The following is a 23,538-nucleotide window of genomic DNA, read 5'->3' as shown; positions in this document are numbered from 1 at the left end:
CATTTAAGGACAAGATAATAAAAATATGTTAACTTTTTTTTTTGCAGACTTCTCACTTTATATTTTTTATTAAAATAGGGAGACTCCCAATGGTACTGTAAGAACTGTACCTTTACAATTACATAATGATTAATTTAACTGGATGTATATCAAGCTTTCTGAAATTCTGCCAGATTAGGAACAAAAGATTGGTATATGGTCATAGCCTCTTTACTATGCAATAATAATAATAATAATAATAGACCCGTGATGCAAATTAGTGGCAATTGTAAGTGGCTTGGGTTCAGATGCAGTAGTTCAATACAATTTATATAAGCCTGAATTTAGCTTGGGGTATATATAACTGTGTACAATGTTTCTTTGACAACAGTAGAGAAGCTGGAAGCTTTAATCAGTTCATACATCAGGAAATGGTTGGGAGTTCCACGCTGCCTCAGCAGAGTGGGACTTTATGGTAAAGGAATACTGCAGCTACCAGTCTCCGCTCTAACCGAGGAGTTTAAATGCGCAAAGGTCCGACTGGAAATTACATTAGTAGAGCCACGCGACAAATGCGTAAGGGAGGCAGCACCTGTGTTGAAAACTGGAAGAAAATGGGCGGCAAAGAAAGCTGTGTAAGATGCAAAGGCTGCCCTTCGAATTGGTGATATCATGGGGCAAGTTCAGCATGGAAGAGGGGGTCTTGATCAATTCAGCTCCTCCTACATTGCACAAGGCAGCCCCAACTCAACGGAGGAAGATGGTAGTCAACGAGGTGCAAAAGCAGGAGGAGAGGATGAGGTGTATAAAGGCCATTTCCTAGGCCAAGCAGGGAGAATGGATGATGGGAGAGTGTGGAACAACGCAAGATTGGCTGGCAAGACCTATGGTCAATGGAACAGAACAGGATCAGTTTCCTAATCAGGTCAACATACGATGTTCTCCCATCACCACAGAACCTAAACCTCTGGGTAGGAGATGATCCCTCATGTCCTTTGTGTTCATCACCTGCAACATTAAGGCACATTTTGACAGGATGTGAGGTGGCTCTTAGCCAAGGACGGTTTACTTGGCGCCATGACCAGGTGTTTGGCCTTAGCATTGGAAGACAAGTGTAACATGACCAATAAGTTGCCACCTGTTCCACCAAAACATTACACACAAAAGACAACATTCCTCCGCCCAGGAGAGCAACCACCAAGAAAAGGTGTTAAAACCAATCCTCGCCCAGGACAACTGGAAGCTGCTAGAGACTGGAAAATGCTGGCAGATGTTGGTCAACGGCTTATTTTTCCACCTGAGATTGCCACCACTAACCTTCGACCAGATATTGTCTTGTGGTCTGGATCAGCATGCCTTGTTCACCTGGTAGAGTTAACAGTGCCATGGGAGGATGCTGTAGATGAGGCGTATGAGAGGAAGAAACTGCGGTATGCTCAACTAGCCACTGAAGCGGAACAGCGAGGATGGAGAGTTCGGGTTTACCCAGTGGAAGTGGGTTGTCGAGGATGTGTGGCACACTCTACAAGCCGGTTTCTCAGAGACGTTGGATTCAGTGGTCAAGAGTTGCGTCGCACAGTGAAGAACTTATCTGAAGCAGCAGAGAGGAGCAGCAACTGGCTGTGGTTGAGATGGAAAGATTCTGGCTGGGGATCTCAAGCACAATAGAAAGAAAGAAACGCTGATGTACAGGTAAGTAAGCTGGGCTGAGTTGAGTGGGGTACGGAGGGAGATGATGCTGGGACGCCAGAATCACCGTTAAGCCCTCTTGAGGTGTCGTGGGCTAGTCGATGAAACAATGAGGATTGAAGGTGCCAACTTGAAGACCCCAGAGATGTACCCTACTTAGCACAATCCAGACGGTTGTCATGCTGAGCACTGTGGTTGATCCCCGGAGCCAGCATCGTAGCTGTTGTGTGTGCTGATGCACTAGGGAGGCTGATCCCTGGAGCCAGCATTACACTTCAGCCATCAACACCAGGCAAAAGGATATCTACATCATCTTATGGAAGGAAACGCAAATGGATGGAGACACAGATGGATCACATTAGTTTACTGTAAAGCTACGTCTTAGTTAGTGCTTATCTTGGCGAGAGCCGAGTTCAAATCAGCATGAAGTTTTAACATTTACTCTCGTGTAATGGAAATCATAATTTATATATATATATATACACACACACACACACACACAGATTCAAACCTGCTCATGCGACCACCTTTATTTTGCGACCATCTGGTCTAAGTGACCACTTTAAATTCCTACCAATGATATTTGTGCTTTTATTAAACTGTATTAAGATTAAGCGACCACCTGTCTAACGCAATCAGCGACCACAATTCTCTTACCCAACAACAGACTCAAACCTGTATTAAGCACCCTTACACAGGGCTTTTGTTATAAGAAAAATGTCTTTTAAGTGGTACGTCCTAAATTCAAAGGAATACGGTAACCATTTTAGCGGTCTTTTATCCTTAATCAATAAAACAACAGCGCTCTCTTGTAAAGGAAGAGCTAAAACGTGGAGAAACAAAAGGTCCTTCTTAGATGACAGAATTAAAGTTATTAAACTTGTAAAGACAGTAAGTGCCAGAAAAACTGCTGAAATTCAGCACTAGAAAGATGCAGATACAGCATTTTGAAACTGAAAGAAATAGGGCCTGAAGTTTTAGGTTTTTATTTTTGTTCACGTGACCATGTTTTGAGCCGATTCAATATCTTAAATCAAACTGTTAATTACTAAACAAAGTCGCTTCTTTTTACCCTGATGTCCTGATTGACTTGCTGATTCTGTTTCACCGTCTTCATTATTCGAACACAAGAGCAAGCAATGACATTAACCACTTCCCCAGATGCTACTTTAACTTGCATTTCATTCTCGCACTTGCCTGGGAACTAGGTAGCTTCCAATGTGTCCGTTTCGTGTTGTGTTGTTCTTTCCCGCTAATTTAACAGAATGTTCTCATAATTAGGATGTAGCGGTAAACCTTAAAGGCAAACCGTTAAAATGAAAATAAACACAGAAAAATTCAAGCCATACTTATAAAGAGTATGAAAACAATGTGCGCGGTAATCGAAAAAGATCTTATGCTTATGCTGGCGTTGGTTTCAGGATGCTATGAATCAACACGAACCTGAAAGGCAGACACAGGCATTGAAATTTGCAAAGGACTTAAAACATTTTGTGTGACCTGAGACAGGCAAGCATTCGTTACTTTCACAAAATAATTTGTTTTGAAAATGCATTATCTAAATGAATGTTATTAAATTACATACTTCCTTTTGTTCATATTACATCTGCTGGCTTTTACAGTGTATGTAAGACATACATAATTACAGGAAAGCATGTCAGAGACAAATAGAAAATTCACAAGTTATGGGCCCTCTTTTAAGAGACAACCTGTGTTAAGAGGCCACTATTAGACTGACCCTTGAGTGGTTTCATAATACAGGTTTGACTCTGTGTGTGTGTGTGTGTGTGTATATATATATATATATATATATATTACAAAGATGAGCAAAAAAGGCTGTATAAAATAAACAACACAGGTAATGAGCTGTATTTTATGCTCAAATATATGGGAAAACCATATTCTTTTATTCTAATACAATTGCTCAGAGAAAGTTTTTTTTATTAACAAGTAATTAAAAAATTTCTCAAAATGATAGGTGTCAGGAATTATTGGCACCCCTAAAGATTCTTATAAATACTTCCTGTTTCACTGGGGTATAAAAATTAGGTAACACACATATGAAATCCATTTGTCATCCATCACCATGGGGAAAGGCAAATAACTCGCAAATGAAAAGAGACAAATGGTTGTTGACCTTCATAAATCAGGCAATGGGTACAAAACAACAGCTAAAAAACTAAATATACCACTTACCACTATTAGGGCAATAATTAAGAAGTTCAAAACCACTGGAACAGTGGTAAACTTGCCTGGTAGAGGACGCAAGTGTATTTTGCCCCCACGCACAGTGAGGCAGATGTTTCGGGAGGGAAAGGGAAATCCAAGGGCCACAGTTAGAGAATTTCATAACTTGGTTGCATCTTGGGGTCACCAAGTCTCCAAATCTACAATTAGACGCCACCTCCATGCCAATAGGCTATTTCGAAGGGTTGCCAGAAAAAAATTGGCACTTCGATTGGAACCGGGTGCTATGGTCAGATGAGACGAAAATAGTTCTTTGGCCACGCACACCAGCGGTGGGTTTGGCATCGAAAGAAGGATGCGTGTGCAGAAAAGAACCTCATACCTACTGTAAAATATGGTGGTGGATCTTTGATATTATGGGGCTGTTTTGCTTCCACTGGTCCTGGGGCCCTTGTTAAGGTCAACGGCATCATGAACTCTACCCAGTACCAGGACATTTTAGCCAAAAACCTGGTTGCCTCTGCCAGGAGGCTGAAACTTGGCCGCAAGTGGATCTTCCAGCAAGACAGTGACCCCAAGCACACATCAAAATCCACAAAGAAATGGAAAATCAACATTTTGCAATGGCCATCTCAGTGTCCGGACTTGAACCCCATTGAAAACCTGTAGGATATCAAGGATCTGGAAAGATTCTGTATGGAGGAATGGTCTAAGATCCCTCCCAATGTGTTCTCCAATCTCATTAAACATTATAGAAAAATACTCAGTGCCATTATCCTTGCAAGGGGAGAGTGCACAAAGTACTGAAAACAAGGGTGCCAATAATTGTGACACTTCATTTTTTTGGAAATAAATGTATAATTTAAGAAATGTGTAATTTTGGTTGATTCCATTGAATCATTATTAAAGTCAAATATATTCCACATGTTGGAAAATTACAATATATATCAGTACTGGTATTATTTATTTTATACAGCCTTTTTTGCTCATCTTTATCAAGGGTAACAATAATTTTGGAGGTGACTGTACATATATATATATATATATATATATATATATAATCTCTGAAACAAAAACACATTGGAAAGCCAAGTTTCAAGAAACCATTGGGGCAACCTTGGGCTTTGACAGTTGTACCTATTTGCTTGGTGCTGGCCAAGGTTGCCCCAATTGTTTCTTCTAATTTAGTTTGTGTTTTTGATGCAAGTTAGAAGAAACAGTTGGGGCAACCTTGGCCCCCATTGGTTTTAGTTGTGCCTATTTGCTTTATGCTGGGCAAGGTTGCCCCAATGGTTTCTTGAAACTTGGCTTGTGTTTTTGATATCTCCACTTTAAATGGCTGGGCACTTTTGATAACTTGCCGTTTTTTCACATTTCCAATGTGTTTTTGTTTCAGATATCACTTCTTTTTTTACTTTATAACACACACACTCACACTACGGGAATAGCAAAATTGTTCAACCTATATACTCTATACCGATGCACAATGAAAACGCAACAGTCTAAGTTTTACATCAATAGCTCATTGAACACATACATAATGTTATTTGCATTTTAAATAGTGAGCAGATAGGTTTTTTGATTGTTTGAATAGTATTGTTCCTTGGGATAACAAATACTGAGCTCAAGTCATGTGATTTCATAGAAATGCAAGGTGCTCAAGTGTTTGTTATTTGAGTTGAGATAAAACTGCCAAAATGAGTTGATTAAGAATCTGTATAAATATCCATTCAAAAAGATATGACTTTAATTGACGCAAGAACAGTGAAAGTTATGACCGCACCCCGCTTGAGTAATGAAGATCGCCTGGTTGCTATGGGCATGACTGAAGGCAGCCTGTCTGAGAGAAGTTGCCTGGAGAATGAGATGTTCTGCTTCAAAAATCAGCAGACTAGTCCCGAGAAACCAGGAAACTGGCTCTGTGAGGGACAGGCCACGTCCTGGAAGGCAGAGGGTCACCACAACAGCCCAGAACCGTTATGCTGACTGTTGCGTTATTGAAGCCAACCAGTGGGGCAACCGCGACCAGCCAACCTTCGCCAGCTGGCTGCAGCTGCACAGGAAGAGTGGCGGAACATCCCACAGCAGTCTATCCAGAGGCTGATCAGGTCTATGTGTCAATACTGCCAGGACTGTGTTAATGCTTAGGCAGGTCATACCCAATATTAACTTTGTAATGTTTTCATTTTGACAGTGTGTCACATTTCATACTGAAAACTTATCATGATTCTTTGATCTGTATTTTTGTTCACATTTTCTGTGATTTTATTTGATATCTCTGTTTAAAATATTTGACTAAATCCATCAGACCTAAGTTACATTTCTTTTGTGCATCAATTTATATATATATATATATATATATATATATATATATATATATATATAAATGAAAAAATATATATAGATATAGATACTGGCACTACAGAGATGTTTCAGTCCATTTAATCAGACACAAGGTGCTTTGTCCCAGGAAATGTTAAATAGGAAACACTTCTTAGATGTTGCCACCGTCAAAGAGAAAAGACAGCAACTTCAGCTAAATAAAAGTCTACATCCCAAAAGTGTGTCAATTATTCAAACTGTATTCATTAAAACAAGGTAAAAACAGGTACGCTGACATGTTTCGACATGTTGTCTTCATCAGAGCGTATTGAAAGTAGGACTCGTTACATCTATTAAATGCACCCGGTACTCATTGTTATTTAATACCTTATCCGATTACTAGAAAAAGTAATCTAGCAATCAATGCATTCAATTCACATTCTGGATACTTAACAATCTGCTATATATTGTAGCGGCGGTGTATCTGGTCCACAGCAGGAAGAAATGGAGACGGCACAGGATACAGTGAAAACTGCTATTTTTATTGAAGCGTTGCAACAGCAGGCAAATGAACGCTCTCTTATTAAATGGTTTAGCTCAGACAGACAGCTCCAGGACACACAGCCACATGAAAATCACAACATGACCCCGAGCTGCACGCATAAAATAGTGATCCACCCCCCCCAGGCAGCGCGCCAACACTGCCTAAACACAAAACGCGCTTCTACTTAAAACATCACACTGACACTAACATTCCTGCACCCCACCCCCAGCGTCCAGTCCCAAGCAGTCCCAAATTGACCAGCCGCTACACTGGCCCCCACACAAACGCTTCTGGAAGCACTGACCTGGTCCCTGTGTGGCAGCCTGTGTGGATGCCAGAGAGGAGGACAGCAACGCAACGTGACGACCACTTCAGGGCTGGGCCGCATCACGGGGCTCTAGGGCAGCCACCAATTCCAGACCCCCGTGCCAGTCCAGGACGGCAGTCCCTCCTGGATCCGGGCTTCCCGGGACTGCTGCCCACCTCCACACAGCAGGGCAGAGGCTAGTTAGCACAGCCCCAACAGCAACCTCGGAACCCAGCTTGGCGAGGGCTGGGCGCTGCCCCATGCCATGGCTGCACTCGGTCTAGGGCGGCGATGCTGGGCTCTCTCTCTGGGCCTCTGGCGACGCTGGGCTCCCTCTCTGGGGCTATGGCTGTGTGGGGCTCTCTCTCTCTGGGGCTCTGGCGGCGCGGGGTTCTCTCTCTGGGGCTCTGGCGGCGCGGGGCTCTCTCTCTCTGGGACTCTGGCGGTGCAGGGCTCTCTTTCTCTGGGGCTCTGGTGGCGCAGAGCTCTCTCTCTGGGGCTCTGGCACTGACAGGATAGGACACTCCCTCCTTGGCGGCACAGGGTACTCTCCCTCTGGCGCCGCGGGACTCTCTACCAGCAGCTGCACTCTCTCCAGCAGTGACTCGACAGCCACCTGGATGACCTCATCCCACTCCCTCTCTGAGCGACACGGCTTCTCCTGATGCCACTCCCCCAGCTGTGCTCTCTCCTACTCATCCAGTGCAGGGCTCTGATTCGGCGGGTGGCAGGAAGACAAATAGGAAAGAAAGAGCCGTCGAATTTAAAGGCATATCTCCCTGCCTGCGCTTTTGGTCTCCATTTTGTCATGTATATGTTTTTAAACTACTATTTTAAAAGGCATTGGGGTTTTACAGGAGTGCTGGAGACGGGCTATATTGGTTTTATTGCTGTTTTTTTTTTTTTTTTTTCGCAAGCCCTGTCTCTGTGCAGATAGTGAGCCGCACTGCCATTTAGTTTTAAACTGTAATTCTGTGTTTAGTTATTGTTTTAATTAACAGGCAGTGCAAACTGCTTGCTGTGACTGTGTATTCTAGATCTGCCCTGTTTGTTAAGTATAGTTTACCACCTGTATTTAATAAAACAATGTTCATTGCCTGACATAGTAGTGCTGTCTAGCTTATATTATCTTTCTGGTATTCTGCCTGGCTGATCCCACCCTGATCAGAAATAACGAGTGCCCCTCCCAGGTGCTACATATGTTCAGCAGCAATCTGCCACATCAATTTTTTTTTAATAAATATAATGATTGATTCAGCATAATGCAACTGACATATCCAAATTCAATCATGGTTTCATATTATTTCATCAACAGTATACAATAGAAACTATCAACAATATATATGCATGTTAAAGTTGTGTGTGCAAATAACGAGATGAACACGATTTAGTAAATAATGATTATGTATTATCCCGATTGTATTGAACGTTTTCATCTAAATTTTGCAAACTATCATAATAAGCTTGATCTGTTATTTTAGTATATTGTAACATGTTCATATTTAAGAAGTAGGGTAGGGCTGCCATTTTTTCCACAGAACAAACCCAGACTCAGTCAGAATACATTATACTTATTATATGTATTATTTTGCTGAACTAATATGAAATCACGGAAACATAATTTATAACATATTTAAAAGTACAATAATTGCAAACAGCATCTATCTACCTGTAATTTTAGGCAACTTGAAAACTGAACAGAAGTCTCCTTGGCTTAGCTTAACTGTTTAGCTGTCACTCACTGAAGCCGATTTTACAGGAAATATACAGATTCTAGCTATTGATGTTACACGTTTATATACGAACAACACTGAAATACTGCATATAATTCATATTAGTACTGTATTTTGTAACAAGCTGTTAAAAATGTATTTTTTCTTAACAACATGCACCGGTAAGTACGTTTCCTTAAAAGGAAAAAATAATCTTGGTCAAATCATGCCAAAGTGTGCGCTCACCGGTGGTGCACAATAGGGGTCACAGATCCCAAGTATCTGGCACATCATAAATGATATCTTTCTAATTCCTGTGACGGGAGGTAAAAGAAAAATACTCAAAATATTGACAGTATGTAGCCTGCCTGGGTCACGTGACTGCAACTTGGATTGTTTACATCACGTGGTTATGTTCGTTCCCTTCAGCATTATTCAAATGCTGGGGACAAAGTAGAATGTACAGATCAGTACTAAACAGTACATTTTTCTAAATAAGATAGTGGAACTCGTTTAAGCAACTAATGCATGTCAAAGATATGGAGACGGTGTTGAATTCTCAAATGCTTTGCAACCCCTGTAAAAAAAAAAACACACACACACACACACACACACACACACACACACACACATTCTCCCCATTCACTAACAGCGAGAACCCATCCCGTTCCCCTTACAATACATGTAACATTGACAGACGAGACAAACTGAACAGACCACAAGTCCTGCAACAAAGCAATTGTCTGGGTCATTACAATATATTTTTAAATTTGAAAGCAAAAATATATGAATGCATGACGACCTTTGTGTAAATAATCTTCACTAATATACAATTGAACAAGAACTGTTGAATATTTATTTTCGTTTCATACAGTATTAAAAATGTCATTATTTATATGATAGTGAAAAATAAATAAATATCAATATAAATAAATAAATACATAAATGTCTATGTATTCATTTATATACTCATTTATTTAAATATTTATATTAATGTATTTATTTATTTATGTTATACTTTTACCAAATATATAGGCTATCCTTCAGCATAGTTAATTCTCAGAAATGATGTTCCTTTTTTGTCCAGCGGGGAACACAAATACCGTTACTCTCATCGACGAGTATACAGACAGGAAACCGTACCTCCTTGTGCCAATAGGGACCATTTCCAGCGCTCTAGCTCAAAATCTCATCAAAATCTCAGAATGAGAATGACGAAGACGGATTATGGCTAGAAAAATCTAAAAAATATAACAAAGTTCGGAGAATTCTCAGCTGGCTGACTTCATCTTTCAAAATACTGCTCGTCTCAACTAATCGTGTAGCACTGACAGTTAACACAAGACACTTGCAAACTGAAGGTTGTACGGATTCAAATCCCACATATACCAGACCTTTTTTATTTATATAAAAGTACATTTTTGGGGGGGTTTTTGCAGGCAAATGTTCCATTTTAAAACAGAAATAAGTAATTTAATATAAATGATATAGCTGTCACAATAAGCGCGTTCCCTAGTATATTTCCCTGTTGACAAAATATGTTAATTGTCATTAAACTAGCATGTCCTGTAATATACATATGCGTGGATAAAAGTGCCTTGGTCTGCAAAAAACGGAAGGAGGAGGAGATGGACATTTGAAATGGCGCTTTTGGCCGATTTACTTTCACTGCGCCAATACCCTGAAAACATGTAAACTATCTGTGCTATATAGATAGTCACTGGCAGTTCTCGCGCTTCGCTGTAACTTGGGGCGAGGAACTACCGTTCCTCTCAGTTATATATAATTATACACACACACAAGGGTACAAAAAATCAAATACTAAGGCAGGTTAGAATATAAAACAGAATCAGAAGATTGAAATAATTTTGATCTTCTCCATATGATCCTGTAGCTTGAATCCCTTTTCCTAGAACTGAACCACAAATACAAATCAAACCTTTTCTCAGGAGCAAACATAAACCTCTGCTTTACAGTAATTACAGTAGCTCCATTATCTAATATCTACTCCTGTAGCTGTATGACACTGCTATTTTCTAACAGGATGTATGGGAGCAAACCATACTTCCTGGACAGAATTGATTCACATTACCTCACTAACTGAACAGACTATCCCAATTACATCTTTTAAGCTTGCATATAGACCTACTAAACATTGTCTGATCTCAAACTCCCAGTTAAAAGGCTAACATTTCTACAACTGTGTGATTGGCACAACAGTCAACGGTAAACAGCTCTGTGAAAGTATTTGGTAAAGTATTTCAATGGATTTTAAAGCAGTTGACTTTTCTAGGATTTAATTAAATACTACTTAAACATACTTTGGATTTCATAATCAACATACATTTACTTGGTCACAGAATGATCTGGTATGCTCTCAGCAATATGTACACCCTTTAAATAGAAAGTAAATCCACAGGTTTCAGAAAGGGATTACAAAACCTGTATCTTAAAAAGCAGGGAAGCCATCAGGCCATGCTTCTTAACAATGATTACACCCATTATTATCTGGCAATATGTCAACAAACTAGCACGGTTATTATTAGAAAGGCGGTGATGTGACATGCAGGATATCAAATTACCCTGAAATTCAACAACAGAGGAGTTTATTGCATACAATAACTTAAAGTGTCTCTTTTTCACTGTGCCTTAGAAAAAATGTCATCAAAGCAACATTATTATTACAGTTTATGACTTCTGGTTTCGATTTTGGAGCTTCACAGCTGGGTGAATGATACATGTCGTATGTGTCCTCTAATAAAAATCACAGCTTTTGAACAGATGTAAATAAAATATTTTCTGGCATTTTTGTCTTTTTATTTTCTTAAAGAAAAAGGGCCTCATATAATCTCTAATTTAAACACAAAATTATAAAAAGGGGTGGGTGTCTAAGAAGACATCAATTACAGTACTAAGCCATACTGTATTGTTGGCAAACTTCATATATAACAGTTAATGATTAACTGCTAATAAGCCACATACTGTAAACAAACAATACCAGCAGACTCTATCTTGAAGTTGTAAAGTGTAGGGGGCTATAGTTCACCCTACGTTTATGAAATGGGCTTAGGAGCTGTTGTATTCATCTATAAAACTGCACAACCTATACATTATTATTATTAAACCAAACATAAGAGAGAAAAATGTCTCAGGCTTTTTCCCCCACAATTTATTTCAGCTACTTTTTTTTTTGGGGGGGGGGGGGGGGGGGGATTAATTTGGAATCTTTTTTTTTTTACTGAGACACTCCTTGAAATGGAGACACACTGTACCTTAACATTTATTGAAAACTGTGTTTTTGAATGGATTAGATGTTGCTGCTATAGATTTATGGGGTAACAAGTACAGTATATGTTTTTGCTTTCTGGCTGCCTAGAAATGACATAAGATATAATGTACTGGATTAAATTAACTTTTCTTTGAAGACCTCCAAGTTGTCTAAATTGAAATCTCCATTATATGCCAGCATGCTTTTATTCTTCAGGCTACCACCGGCATGTAAGAAAAGAAGTGATGATGACTTGTACCTACAACCTTTTTAATGGTAAGTTTGGGTTGAAAGGACGAAATAGCACAAATTGTCTTGATTCTGATTTTAAAGAGATAACGCAAATGAATTACAACATCCCAATAGAAAAAGTCTTTTGTAAATACCCCAATATCACATTAAACTGCTGTGTGGTCCAGTGGTTAAAGAAAAGGTTCAAATCCTGCCACTGATTCATTGTGTGACCCTGAGCAAGTCACTTAACCTCCTTGTGCTCCGTCTTTCGGGTGAGATGTAGTTGTAAGTGACTCTGCAGCTGATGCATAGTTCACATACCCTAGTCTCTGTAAGTCGCCTTGGATAAAGGCATCTGCTAAATAAACTAAATAAATAATAATAATAAACTGGTGATATTTTTTATTATCTGTGCTTTTGGGAGGTAGTAATGTTATCTCCGAGTCAATAAGACAATTGCTAATTGAACTGGCCCAGGCACTTCACTTGCAAGAAGTAGGCCAATTACAACAACCTGGGGCTCTGCTAGTTAAATATCTGTAGCTGGCATTAGGGTTTACCCTCTCACCACCTTCAACCCCACTACAGGATATATATGCTATACTATAGATACTGAAAATCTAATGCAACATATGAAATAAAAGTAAGGCATAAAAATTAGTAATTTAAGTATGCTTATGGACACTTACCCTCTGATACAAACAGTTGAACTCATCTCCAATGCGACGCAGCTCCTGGGCAACCCAAACCTCTGGCCGCATATCTGTAGGCATTGATAATGACCGTGGTCTATAAGGCCCAGGAGGGGCTTGTGGTATGTCTGCAGAGAAAGCACCGAAACATATCTCAGAATTGACAGTAAAGGTATAGGCAGCGGTAACAGCTTACAACATTTTCCTGGATTTTTATAACATTTTCACTATTGTGTTCTGTGTTCCACCTATTGTTTCCAGATTTTTTTTTTTTTTAAAAAACACAATTGCAATTGTTTCTATATGTTTTATGCACATAAATACTCTGAATGCCATATTTCATACTCTTACATGTTTTTACAGAGCTGTTTCAGTTTTAAAATATGTGAGTGGTGTGAATGACATTTGTAGCATTTCTCAGCTCATTAATAACCAAGAAGTCGTGGATATCAATGTCAATCGGGAATTGTGTTTAAAAAGACATTTGCAAGAAACATAGGTGGTGGTAGAGGTTCACAGACAAGTCTTTTGTTAATTCTTATTTGCATTATGTCTAAGAAATAGGTCTGGAAGCAAAAAGCAAAAAACTGCATGTAACTGCACATCAACAGCTGTACAGTCATATACTGGATGGCAGGATAGAAGTCAGTTGCTGTAGAATATACTTTGATATTCTTATGCAAGCCTTACTAAAATATTAAATAACTAATTGTATTTAATGTAACAAAATAATATTGGTTTGGTGTTATGATAAACTAAAATGAAGACAAATTAATTTTCTTGCTCCACCAGGTGCCAAAGTACAGAGCTTACAGCTTAGCATGTAACATTGTTATACAGTTCATGCAATGCAGCACTAACCCTTTCCCTCCCGATGCTGACATCATATCACATAATACGGCAATTCAGGAAATTAATACTGTGGTTAAGTGGCTGATAGTGAAATACAGCCCAGGCTTTCAGAAAGGGGTTTCTGTGGGGCTGCCAAAAGACACGAAAAGATAAAATTGCTTACGGCTTGCAGGTCATAATGAGAAAAGCAGTACACCCTGCATTACAGATTATCTTTAAAATACTCTTTGGCATCTCATTGACTCACAAAAATATACTTCTCTCAATCAGAATGTGGGCTTAAAAAAACCAGACACACTTTGACTGACTATTTTCTAATCCCATTACAGCCTGGCCTTACACAGCTTTTAATAAAATAAAGAATGCAATCAACATTGTTTTTTTCAACACTTTATTATTATTTTCAGGTATCTACAGAAACCATTCTCCCCTACTTGAAACTACTGCACCCACAGAACTAACAGACATTTGCTAAAGCTAAGAAACAATGGTGAAGTACCAAGAGAGGTTTTCTGACAGAAGTAAAAAGATTATTGGGACACTGGTTACAGTGCAGCCTATTATTGTTACAAGTTTACTCCGTCAGATCAAAACAGAACAGATATTTATATAAGAATTATAAGTTGCTTGGATCAAAAGGACAACATGAAATGTTTAAATACTTCTGAATTACTCTAACCAATATTTCCATTAGGCAACATTACCGATGCCATCCTTCCTATTTTGTACACAAGCTGCTGGAGGGAGGATCATGGAAATGTGTGTTTATTTTTTCTCTCTGGTATTCGTAGGTCAGTCAAGACTGTAGAGTTCCTTCTGCTTTCTGCACGTGTGCGTGACAAGCTTAGGCAATCTCATTATTAAGGACAATGCCTGAAAACAGCTGTTGGCTTGGAGCACCAACAGTAATAACTTGCAAAGTGCAGCCAACATGTTTAAACTTTGCCATTATTAACTGTCCAAATCCTTATCTGACCACATGCAGCAAAACCAATGCACAGCCAGTAGCTTCTTACAATTCTGCTTATTTTACTACAACCACAGCTGCAACATCAGTATAACGATGCTTAAATCTATCAACTTTTCTCTTTCTCTCGCTATAATGCGGTATACACAAACACACACATATGAAAGAAAAACAAGCAGTGTTTAATCCCATCAGATACAGTACATACAAACCATCAGAAATTACAGTAATTATAAATATACACTTATAAAATGGTTTGGGTCTACAGACCTGTAATGTAACTCAATCTGTCGTACTGCACAGCTTGTGGTATGTTATTGCTGTATATCGCACACTAAAACCTAACAATTTAAATATATCCTTGATTTTAGAATTGGATTTGCACAACTGTAGCACAGAAAAATGCAGCATGCTTTGTTATTACTGAGGCAATTCATAAAAGAAATGATTGCTGCTGCCCAGTATGAAATATTTTGTTCTGATTTATGGATTAACACCATTCACAGCCGTTTTGCCATTGTTGTAATAATATCTATACAGCTGTAAGATTTGCTACTCGAGACTGTAGGAAGTGATCCTTTGGCAGGCTTCTGTCTTGATCAAAAACTCAAGTCTGTGAAAGATAAAATTGTATGTTTCTGTCAAAGTGATAGAGGTTCAAGTATTGTGTTTTATGCTCCTTGCAGTACGATAGGATCTGATATCACACACATGTAGCTGCTTTGTAAAGTCACTTACCCCAATTCTACATTAATCACATGAAACTAGTATGGATCACTTACAACCCATTCTGATTAAATCCATTGTAGAACTGCAAAAACTGTGCAACCACCAGAGCATAAAATACAGATACATTCATCGCCAATCAGGATAGCATTTACCAGACTTAGCAAAACTTCAAACCAATGCTTTGTTTACAACAGTATAAAAGCACCTTTAATTACACATAGGCTTGTGTGGAACTGTTATCATTGCCTCAAACTCAAATCTGATCATTATTTATTATGCGTCTCCAGGTAATACCTGGAAAACAATTTTATCAGCTCTCTAAATCTGATGGTCCAAAAGGAAAGAAGAAAAACAAACCACAGTGAAGACGGTTCTGTTCTAGAGCATTGTGTTCCTGTCTACAGTTCACAAAAGGCTTGTCTGTATTTTGACTTCAGCATAGGCTTTCCTCTTGACCTTTGCAGTGTTTGCTGCATATAAAAGGAAATAAATCAGTCTACATCATCAGGTCTATTAAGAGGCCTAAGAGTAAACATCCGGCATTATTTTCTTCCATGCAGGTACTTTCATACCACGTGCACTTGTCTGTAGTAGAATTGCTGTTTTGCTAAACTTATTTTTGTTAATTTGGAGCTAATTTACCTTAGCACCCCTGTCATGAATTGTTTCTGCTCTGCCTCAAAAGAGAAAAACAAAATTGTGTTATTTTAATTTTAATATAGCTAGATCTGCCAATCATTCGGTGGTACTTGGTGCCAAAGGATAGAAGTACAAATGGTATACACATACAACATGGTGCTTTCCAGGGGAATGCGAGTTTACTATACAGTACCCTGACCACTGTAGAAGAAACCGTATTCACCACAACAACCCTTTTGGTAAATAGGTGGTAAATACAGTGTGTATGAGTCAGAGAGAGACCACTGTCTGTGAAGCTTACACAAGTACTCTTTTATAAAGAAAAAAAACGTTGTGCCATTATGCAATATCAGGAATTTGATAGCTTTAATATAAAACCTTTGTCATGCAACAGTTTGCTGTAAACACTTAAGAAAAATCTTGTTATTGTTAATTTAACCATAGAAACTGAACATTTCCCACACAACATGTGGTATATACAGTTCGCATACAAATACACAGCTTGCAAATGTGTGGTACTTTGAAAATAAATCACAAGCTTGATAGAAGAAATAATGCTTTCCCCTGTGCTTCATGGTTTATTAGATCTGTCAAGTGTGTGGTTTGCTTCAGGGATAATACTTTTGTTGGCTGAACTGTAACCAAACCATAGGCTCCTGAACACCCTTACATTTAAGCTTTATTTACATATCAAGGAAGAGCAGCTCCTGTACAGACATTAATTCACTGTTGTGCACAGACACTTTTTTAATCCTGTGGCAGCATTCAGAAACTTAAATAAGGTAAATAATTTAGTTTGGACCCACTTTGTATGCACTCACTGGAGCATATTACAAAATCTATGTAATGCGTGACAAGGTGGGGTCTATTTCCTCAAAGAAGGGGTCTGTATCTTCTTCAGTGAAAGGGAAATAAATAATAAAAACAATCAGCTGTACTAAGAACTGAATTAGTATAAGCTACAGAAATACATTGTAAAATAAAACTTCTTTCTCAAGCAACCAGAAGCAGCAAAAAGGAATTCCATTTACAGCTGAATAAAAGTCAAGACATAAAGAAATCAATTTCAGCACTGTTAAGAAGTCTGGATACTAGTATTTGTAAATCTGACTATCATGTTTAGACAAAAGTATTTATGGGGTTAGGCTAGAAGAAACTTTATGGGACACATTGCATTCTGAATGTACTTTACTTATGTTATAAAAAGATGTTATGGGGGTTAGTAACAACTCTCAAGGGGGACATGTATCAAGCGTTTGACGGGATTAAGGCCATAACGCCGAGTTTACGCCGGCCTTAAAATTGCCACGCATTTATCATGATACTTTTGGCAAGGCCGTGTTAGCATCACCAAAATGCGCCATGCAAATGCATTTTAAGGTGTGTCAAGTCTTAATTATATGCATGTGCAAATTGTAGGTGGGGCTCGTTTGTAAATTAAGTCTGCGATATTAAAATGAGATAGGAAGCGGCAGAACAGAAGCGCCGGCTCTAAAAGGGTCCACAAATAAGACCGATTTTGATTAAAAACAACCGTGAATGTAAACCTTTAAAACTTATGTTGGCACATCAATTAAAATGGTGTAATTCCCATAGCCTATTATTGCTGCCTCAAATCCCAAAATATTAAACACAGGAGAAATGTTAACTGCAAATCTGAAATAACATACACTGTACATTAATAGTACTGTATGTAGAAATGCCATTATACAGTATGAGGAATTCACCAATCATGAAGCCGGTGTTTGTTTGACCCCGTTGCCGTAGTAACCAAATGCACAGCATTGACACCGGATCATGTACAGCTACTGTAGCGCTGCTTCTACTTGATGAAAGCATGACATGAACAGAGGAGGTGAAGAGTAATGGAAAATACTGTAAAGAAGAAAATAAAATGCATATTTTTCATGGTAGGCAGTCTAATACACGATTTCCATGAAATTAGTGATACTGTGAATGTTCAGGGGCACTTCTTATAATGGAGAGTTCAGGCTCCTAACCTTCCTGAACAACCCAGTAACAGAGGGAGAGTACTGAGAAGGGAGAGTATTTAAGGGAGAGTATTTAGGGTCTGCATTACCCTTTCTGATCTCCCTGAGGATGAAATTATAGTTCAATACCGGCTACTTCATTATGTACAATTGTTTGTATTGGTTGTATTTTAAACTTGGTTCATTATATCCTTTTCGTTATGTATACTTGGTTTTATCCGTCGTATAATAATAATATAATATAATGTAATATAAAGTCAAGACACTTAACTACTATTCGCACAGGACTAAAAATCACCAGATTTTCAGTTGACTTCGGAATTTTCACTGACATCAGTGAAATTTAGTCCTGTGCAAAGCGTCCATTTCATTTTTCCACAGATAATTTTACCAGTGGTCCTCTGCGTGTTTTACAGGGCAATCAGCTTTTCAAATTTCAAACTCAGTCGTCATGTGTTTTTTTAGTCCCATGCGAATCAACCATGTCAGTTATGTTAGAATTAATATCAATATTTCCAGGCTATTCACCTCAATGCTTTTTGTAGAAGAGAGTGATGGATGATTTCAGCGATGCATTTGAAAATATGTTTGGATGTAAACAAACATTTATTTGATGGCAACAAGATACTATTCAAAAAAAGAAGAGAAATTAAAAGACTATCGTCTCGGTGCTACTTTTTAGGTAAGTCTGTGCTACCGTAGCCCATTTTTAGGGTTTAAGAACACCGGCGCAGTGGAAGTTTTGCATTTAAATGTGCCAGTTTACGCCGTGCTTCATTCATTTTCGGACAGTTAATACATTCGGGATGGGGTACAATGTGTGCCGCGGCAGAGCGCTGCTTAAACTCCACAAATTTAGCTCCGCATCAGTGGATCTTGATACATGTCCCCCATAATTTGTGAGTAATCAATTTGTAATATTAAGCATTTTCATTTAAGGCCAACAACTCCTCATGGAACAAGACTTCTCTTACCTACAAATGTTCCAAGTGCAGTTGCGCAACCATGGGTTGCTACCTGATTTCCTAAAATTAAAAGGTATTTGCAAATAACACACATAAATACAGTTTATTATAAAACCGATTCATGAGTCAAATACATAGCAGACTTTGCAACCACCAATACATGTTTTTAATTTCTCAGACAACTTTCGCATTGTGAGCTTGAGCCGCATGATTTTTTTTCAAATATCTTTTACTATATGGCAAATGGAATCTCTTTGCCATTGACTTTCATTGGGATTTGAAATCAGTATATGCCATATACAGAACACTGTTTACTTTTTATACAATGGTATGTCACAAAGACATCCACGAACAGTATAGCACGGAAACTTGTTGTCAAACAACTTGATTCTGTTGAAGTCACTCATAGTGGAATTTTTTAACTAAAAACCAAAGGTCAAGAACTGTAAGCTTAACAATAGACTTAAGGAGTTGCAGTTACATTAAAACACTCCAATACAAAGATAATGAACTAGTTATAACACTTCAAATCTTTCAAATGTAATGAAAGTAGAAGCATTTCCATCATACAACATTTAAAACTGTACTCTACTACCAGTAACTGATTTAATAAAGAAAAATAATTTTACAGCAACACAAGAGGAACACGAAATTATAAAGAGTTAGTGTTTTTTTTTTTTTTAATAAATGTTTTATACGTAGTAGATGTTATAAAACATTTTTTTTCAGAAAACCACAATTTATTCACTCCAGGCAGGGTATGCTAATCAGTAGAGAAATTGATACTTAAAGAAATACATGCACAAATGTATGGCAAGGAGTTCTTACCATGGCCTTGCGCGTTTTCATGTTGTTGGGCTAAGCAATGCTGGGCGTGTGAAATAATTTGACTAGCTGGGCTCGGAGTCTGTGTGGACTTGTTATGGCTCATAGGTGGCGGACTTGAAATGGACTCAGAGTCAAAGGAAAAATATCCACTGGACGATCTGGACAAGGATCTAAACAATGGGCACCGTGAAGCATAATGATTGGGACTACGGGACATTGGAAATCCTCCCTGCAGGCTGGTGGGCACAGGCTGGTCCCCGTCACCAGTGTGAGCACCTTCAGACTGGGTTGGTAAGGAGGCTGAAGACCCTGCTCTGTTCTGAGGATGACCTGCTCCCTGGGTGGGCTGCAACTGTCCACCTTCCCTTCTGCCACGTTCAGAATTTACATCTGAGGGTGGTGTCATTCACTCTGTCTTTTTCCTCTGCAGAACAAATAAACCTGGGATTAGCATTTAATCTTTCAATTTCTCTGCAGCCTGTAACTGAGGATGAATATCATGTTTTGGCACATTAAGTGTTTAAACGTAATTTGAAAAGACTCAAACTACTCCCATTTAAATATATAAGAAATAAAATGCGTCTGCAAAAAAAAAAAAAATTCCAATACAACAAGCCATTAAAGCAAGGAGTAAGATATGATTAAATGTACGGGTCATGACTAGGCCTAGTAAGTGATTTCATCAATATTATTATTATTATTATTATCATTATTATTATTATTATTACTACTATTATTTATTTATTTATTTATTTAAGTTACTTCTGGCCAAAGTTCCTTATTACAGTCCCATTGTTCGACTAAGAAGTGCTTATCACAGCGTTCAACAAAGAAGGGGAAAAACTCCTGGCAGCAGCGAGTTGTAGTAACTGCGTCACAATAAACTCTAGTTTGAGACAACTTCCCAATTACGTGTTCGCTAAATAATAAAGAAAAAAGCTACATGCATTTTAACGTATTATAAAAAATTGTAACATCACATAATATGGTACCAACAAAGCCACACATTTGTTATTCATACTTTAGTGTACTGTTTTAGTTGCCGATTTCAACTGAAGAAATGCAACAACCGCGAGTTAAACCAAAATACGTCAAACAATAGATTACGAAGTCGTTTTATAAAGTCAACAATAACTTACAATTTGTGCAATAGTTTTGTATTCTACGTTCAGGCATCTCCCCGCATATACACAATCGCTACACACAGTTCTTCAAATTCCCAATCATACAGCTAGGAGTCACAAAATATAATGATCATCAATGTTTTGTTTTTTTTCAGAAGGTATTCAAGCAACATTCTGGACTGCCATTTGTATTCTTCAAACACAAGTTTATTGACAACTAAGTCTACTTCCTTAAACCTGTTCCAAATTAATGTATACTTACATTTCACAAAAAAAGCAATGTATAATAACAGTTCCTCATTGGCATGTCTAAATGCTAACCAAAAACAGAACACCGGTAACTGTACAAAATACCTTAAAATAAAATTAACCTCAGTCATAGTACCTATTTGCCGTCTTGTTTCTGTTATGACAAGCTTATTTTGAGTCAAATAAATTTACAGCGCTCAAGAGAGGCATGCCGTGAAAATGTAAGACGCTACATTATTGGATTAAACTAAGCATGTGATTGACACAAAGGGAACCAATAGGGTAAACCACAGTTGCTAAACCAAAAGCCCACCACTGCCACCCAGAGGTTAAACTCGTGTTTTACAAAAAGGAATTGCTATTATGAAACTAAGTATAATCAGCTAATTCAACAGTCAGATAGAAATCATATGAGGATTTTGTGGTCTGTCATAACAACACATTAATTTAGCACTTAAATTACTGCATAGTGTTACACTTTTTCAGACTGCATGACCCAACTGGTGTGTCCCACTAAAGTAAAAACATAAATAAATAAAAATAAAAAAGGAAATACTTTTAAAAAATGTAAGATTTCCAAGTGGATAGGCTACCAAATTCCATCAAACCTCAACCTCTCTTTTGTACTATATTTAACAACTTCTTACACTCCGCGTACGTGTGACGCCGACACCGCAGTGACTGAACTAAACTACGCTGAACATGTGAGTTCGGCATTTGTTGCTGCTGCATGTTAAACGGTGACTTACTTGATATTAAGACAAAGTAACTGAATACAAATTTGCAAATCACAGTGTTTTTTTTTTTTTTAATAAAATGATTGCATTTTTATATGTGCAGCCTGGACTCTTCATTCATGTTTCCAAATGACATTGAATTTAGGCTACGGTGTAATCACCAAATATATAAAAGGTACAATTCAAAAATATTTCCTAAATAATTTACGTTCTAGCGGTAATATTTATTACCGCTAGAACGTAAATTATATATATATATATATATATATATATATATATATATATATATATATATATATATATATATATATATATATATATAGCCTAATGTTTGCAGCATACTGGCAAAGTGCACTTACCTGTATAGACGACCAAAGAGCAGAACACTTTGTAAATAACTACAATCATAAAAGTAATACATTAATACTAGTCTGCTGAACTCCGTTTCTATAAATCCGTCTTCCAAATAAATCCAAATCAAAAGGCGGTCTGCATCGGTGATTTAACTCGACTCGCGTTATTACGACGCGGCAAAACAAAACACAAGTCAAAACCGTCAAGCTTGTTTTTTTGTTTTGTTTTAAACTGTCTAGTACCTGGGTTAGCACTTCACATATCCACAGTCGTGTCTGTACATCACAAAGACATCTGTTGTAAGAAAAAAAAAACTTGTGCGGACAAACTTGCTGTGATATGATTATGAAACTCACCGGTTGCCAAGCAAGGAAGTGTAGGTGTTAGAGAGTAGGCTATATTATGCTTTGAGATTATTTTTCTGCTCAGAACTGAAATGCCAACACAAGATAAAATTAAAATTCCGTCAGGTTGATCGAAACCAGTTTCGGGTGGTTAAGAGCTGCAACAGAAGAGCCTTAAGAAAAAAAATGTAAAGATTTATTGTACAGTATATAGCCTACTAAGTTACATCACTTATGTTCTGCTTTGAAAGCTGTCGACGTCTGTGTGTATTTGAGAACGTCTTAGCTGTGTTAAAGAAGCCAATCTTCACTAAGGTCCGCCTATCGCCCGCCCTGTGGGCTGAGCCTCTGCAAGTCAAGCCAGGACAGGTAACAGTATAAATAAATATAAACATTATTATTATTATTTGTTTATTTAGCAGACGCATTTATCCAATGCGATTTACAGAGACTAGGGTGTGTGAACTATGCAACAGCTGCAGAGTCACTTACAATTACGTCTCTCCCGAAAGAAAGAGCACAAGGAGGTTAAGTGACTTGCTCAGGGTCACACAATGAGTCAGTGGCTGAGGTGGGATTTGAACAGGGGACCTCCTGGTTACAAGCTCCTTTTCTTTAACCAATGGACCACACAGTCTCCTAACATAAATACATACATACATACATGCATGCATACATACATAACACTGTATAAAAATAACTGACACACAAAGGGGTACACTACAGATAAAAAGAGAAACCTAAAGGAAATCTGTAATCTCTAAAATATGTTTCACAAGTCAATTTGTTAAGAAGACGACCAGGTATTTAGAATAAAGCAAGACT

At 38.1% G+C, this 23,538-nt stretch overlaps 1 protein-coding gene across 5 annotated transcripts in view; it reads right to left on the bottom strand.

Annotated features, from left to right (window-relative positions):
* The window catches only part of bcl2l11 (BCL2 like 11), a 53,227-nt gene extending 30,207 nt beyond the window's left edge, over positions 1-23,020 (bottom strand). The window contains exons 1-4 of one of the 5 annotated variants that reach the window (XM_059025378.1): positions 22,726-23,020; positions 19,906-20,329; positions 19,087-19,137; positions 12,932-13,062 (exon numbers count right to left, since the gene is read on the bottom strand). In XM_059025378.1, the coding sequence (XP_058881361.1) occupies positions 12,932-13,062; positions 19,087-19,137; positions 19,906-20,311 (588 nt within the window). In that variant the 5' untranslated portion in view covers positions 20,312-20,329; positions 22,726-23,020. Of the gene's footprint in view, positions 1-12,931; positions 13,063-19,086; positions 19,138-19,905; positions 20,330-21,044; positions 21,188-21,291; positions 21,518-22,725 lie in introns of those variants that run through there. The other 4 variants (XM_034017024.3, XM_034017025.3, XM_059025379.1 and 1 more) reach the window with 4 other exon arrangements.
* Positions 23,021-23,538: the final 518 nt, after the last annotated feature.

Source organism: Acipenser ruthenus, chromosome 6, assembly GCF_902713425.1.
Source record: "Acipenser ruthenus chromosome 6, fAciRut3.2 maternal haplotype, whole genome shotgun sequence".
NCBI classification, from domain to species: Eukaryota; Metazoa; Chordata; class Actinopteri; order Acipenseriformes; family Acipenseridae; genus Acipenser; species Acipenser ruthenus.
The sequence above is the reverse complement of the archived record's forward strand: the minus strand, read 5'-3'. Positions and strand labels throughout refer to the sequence as shown.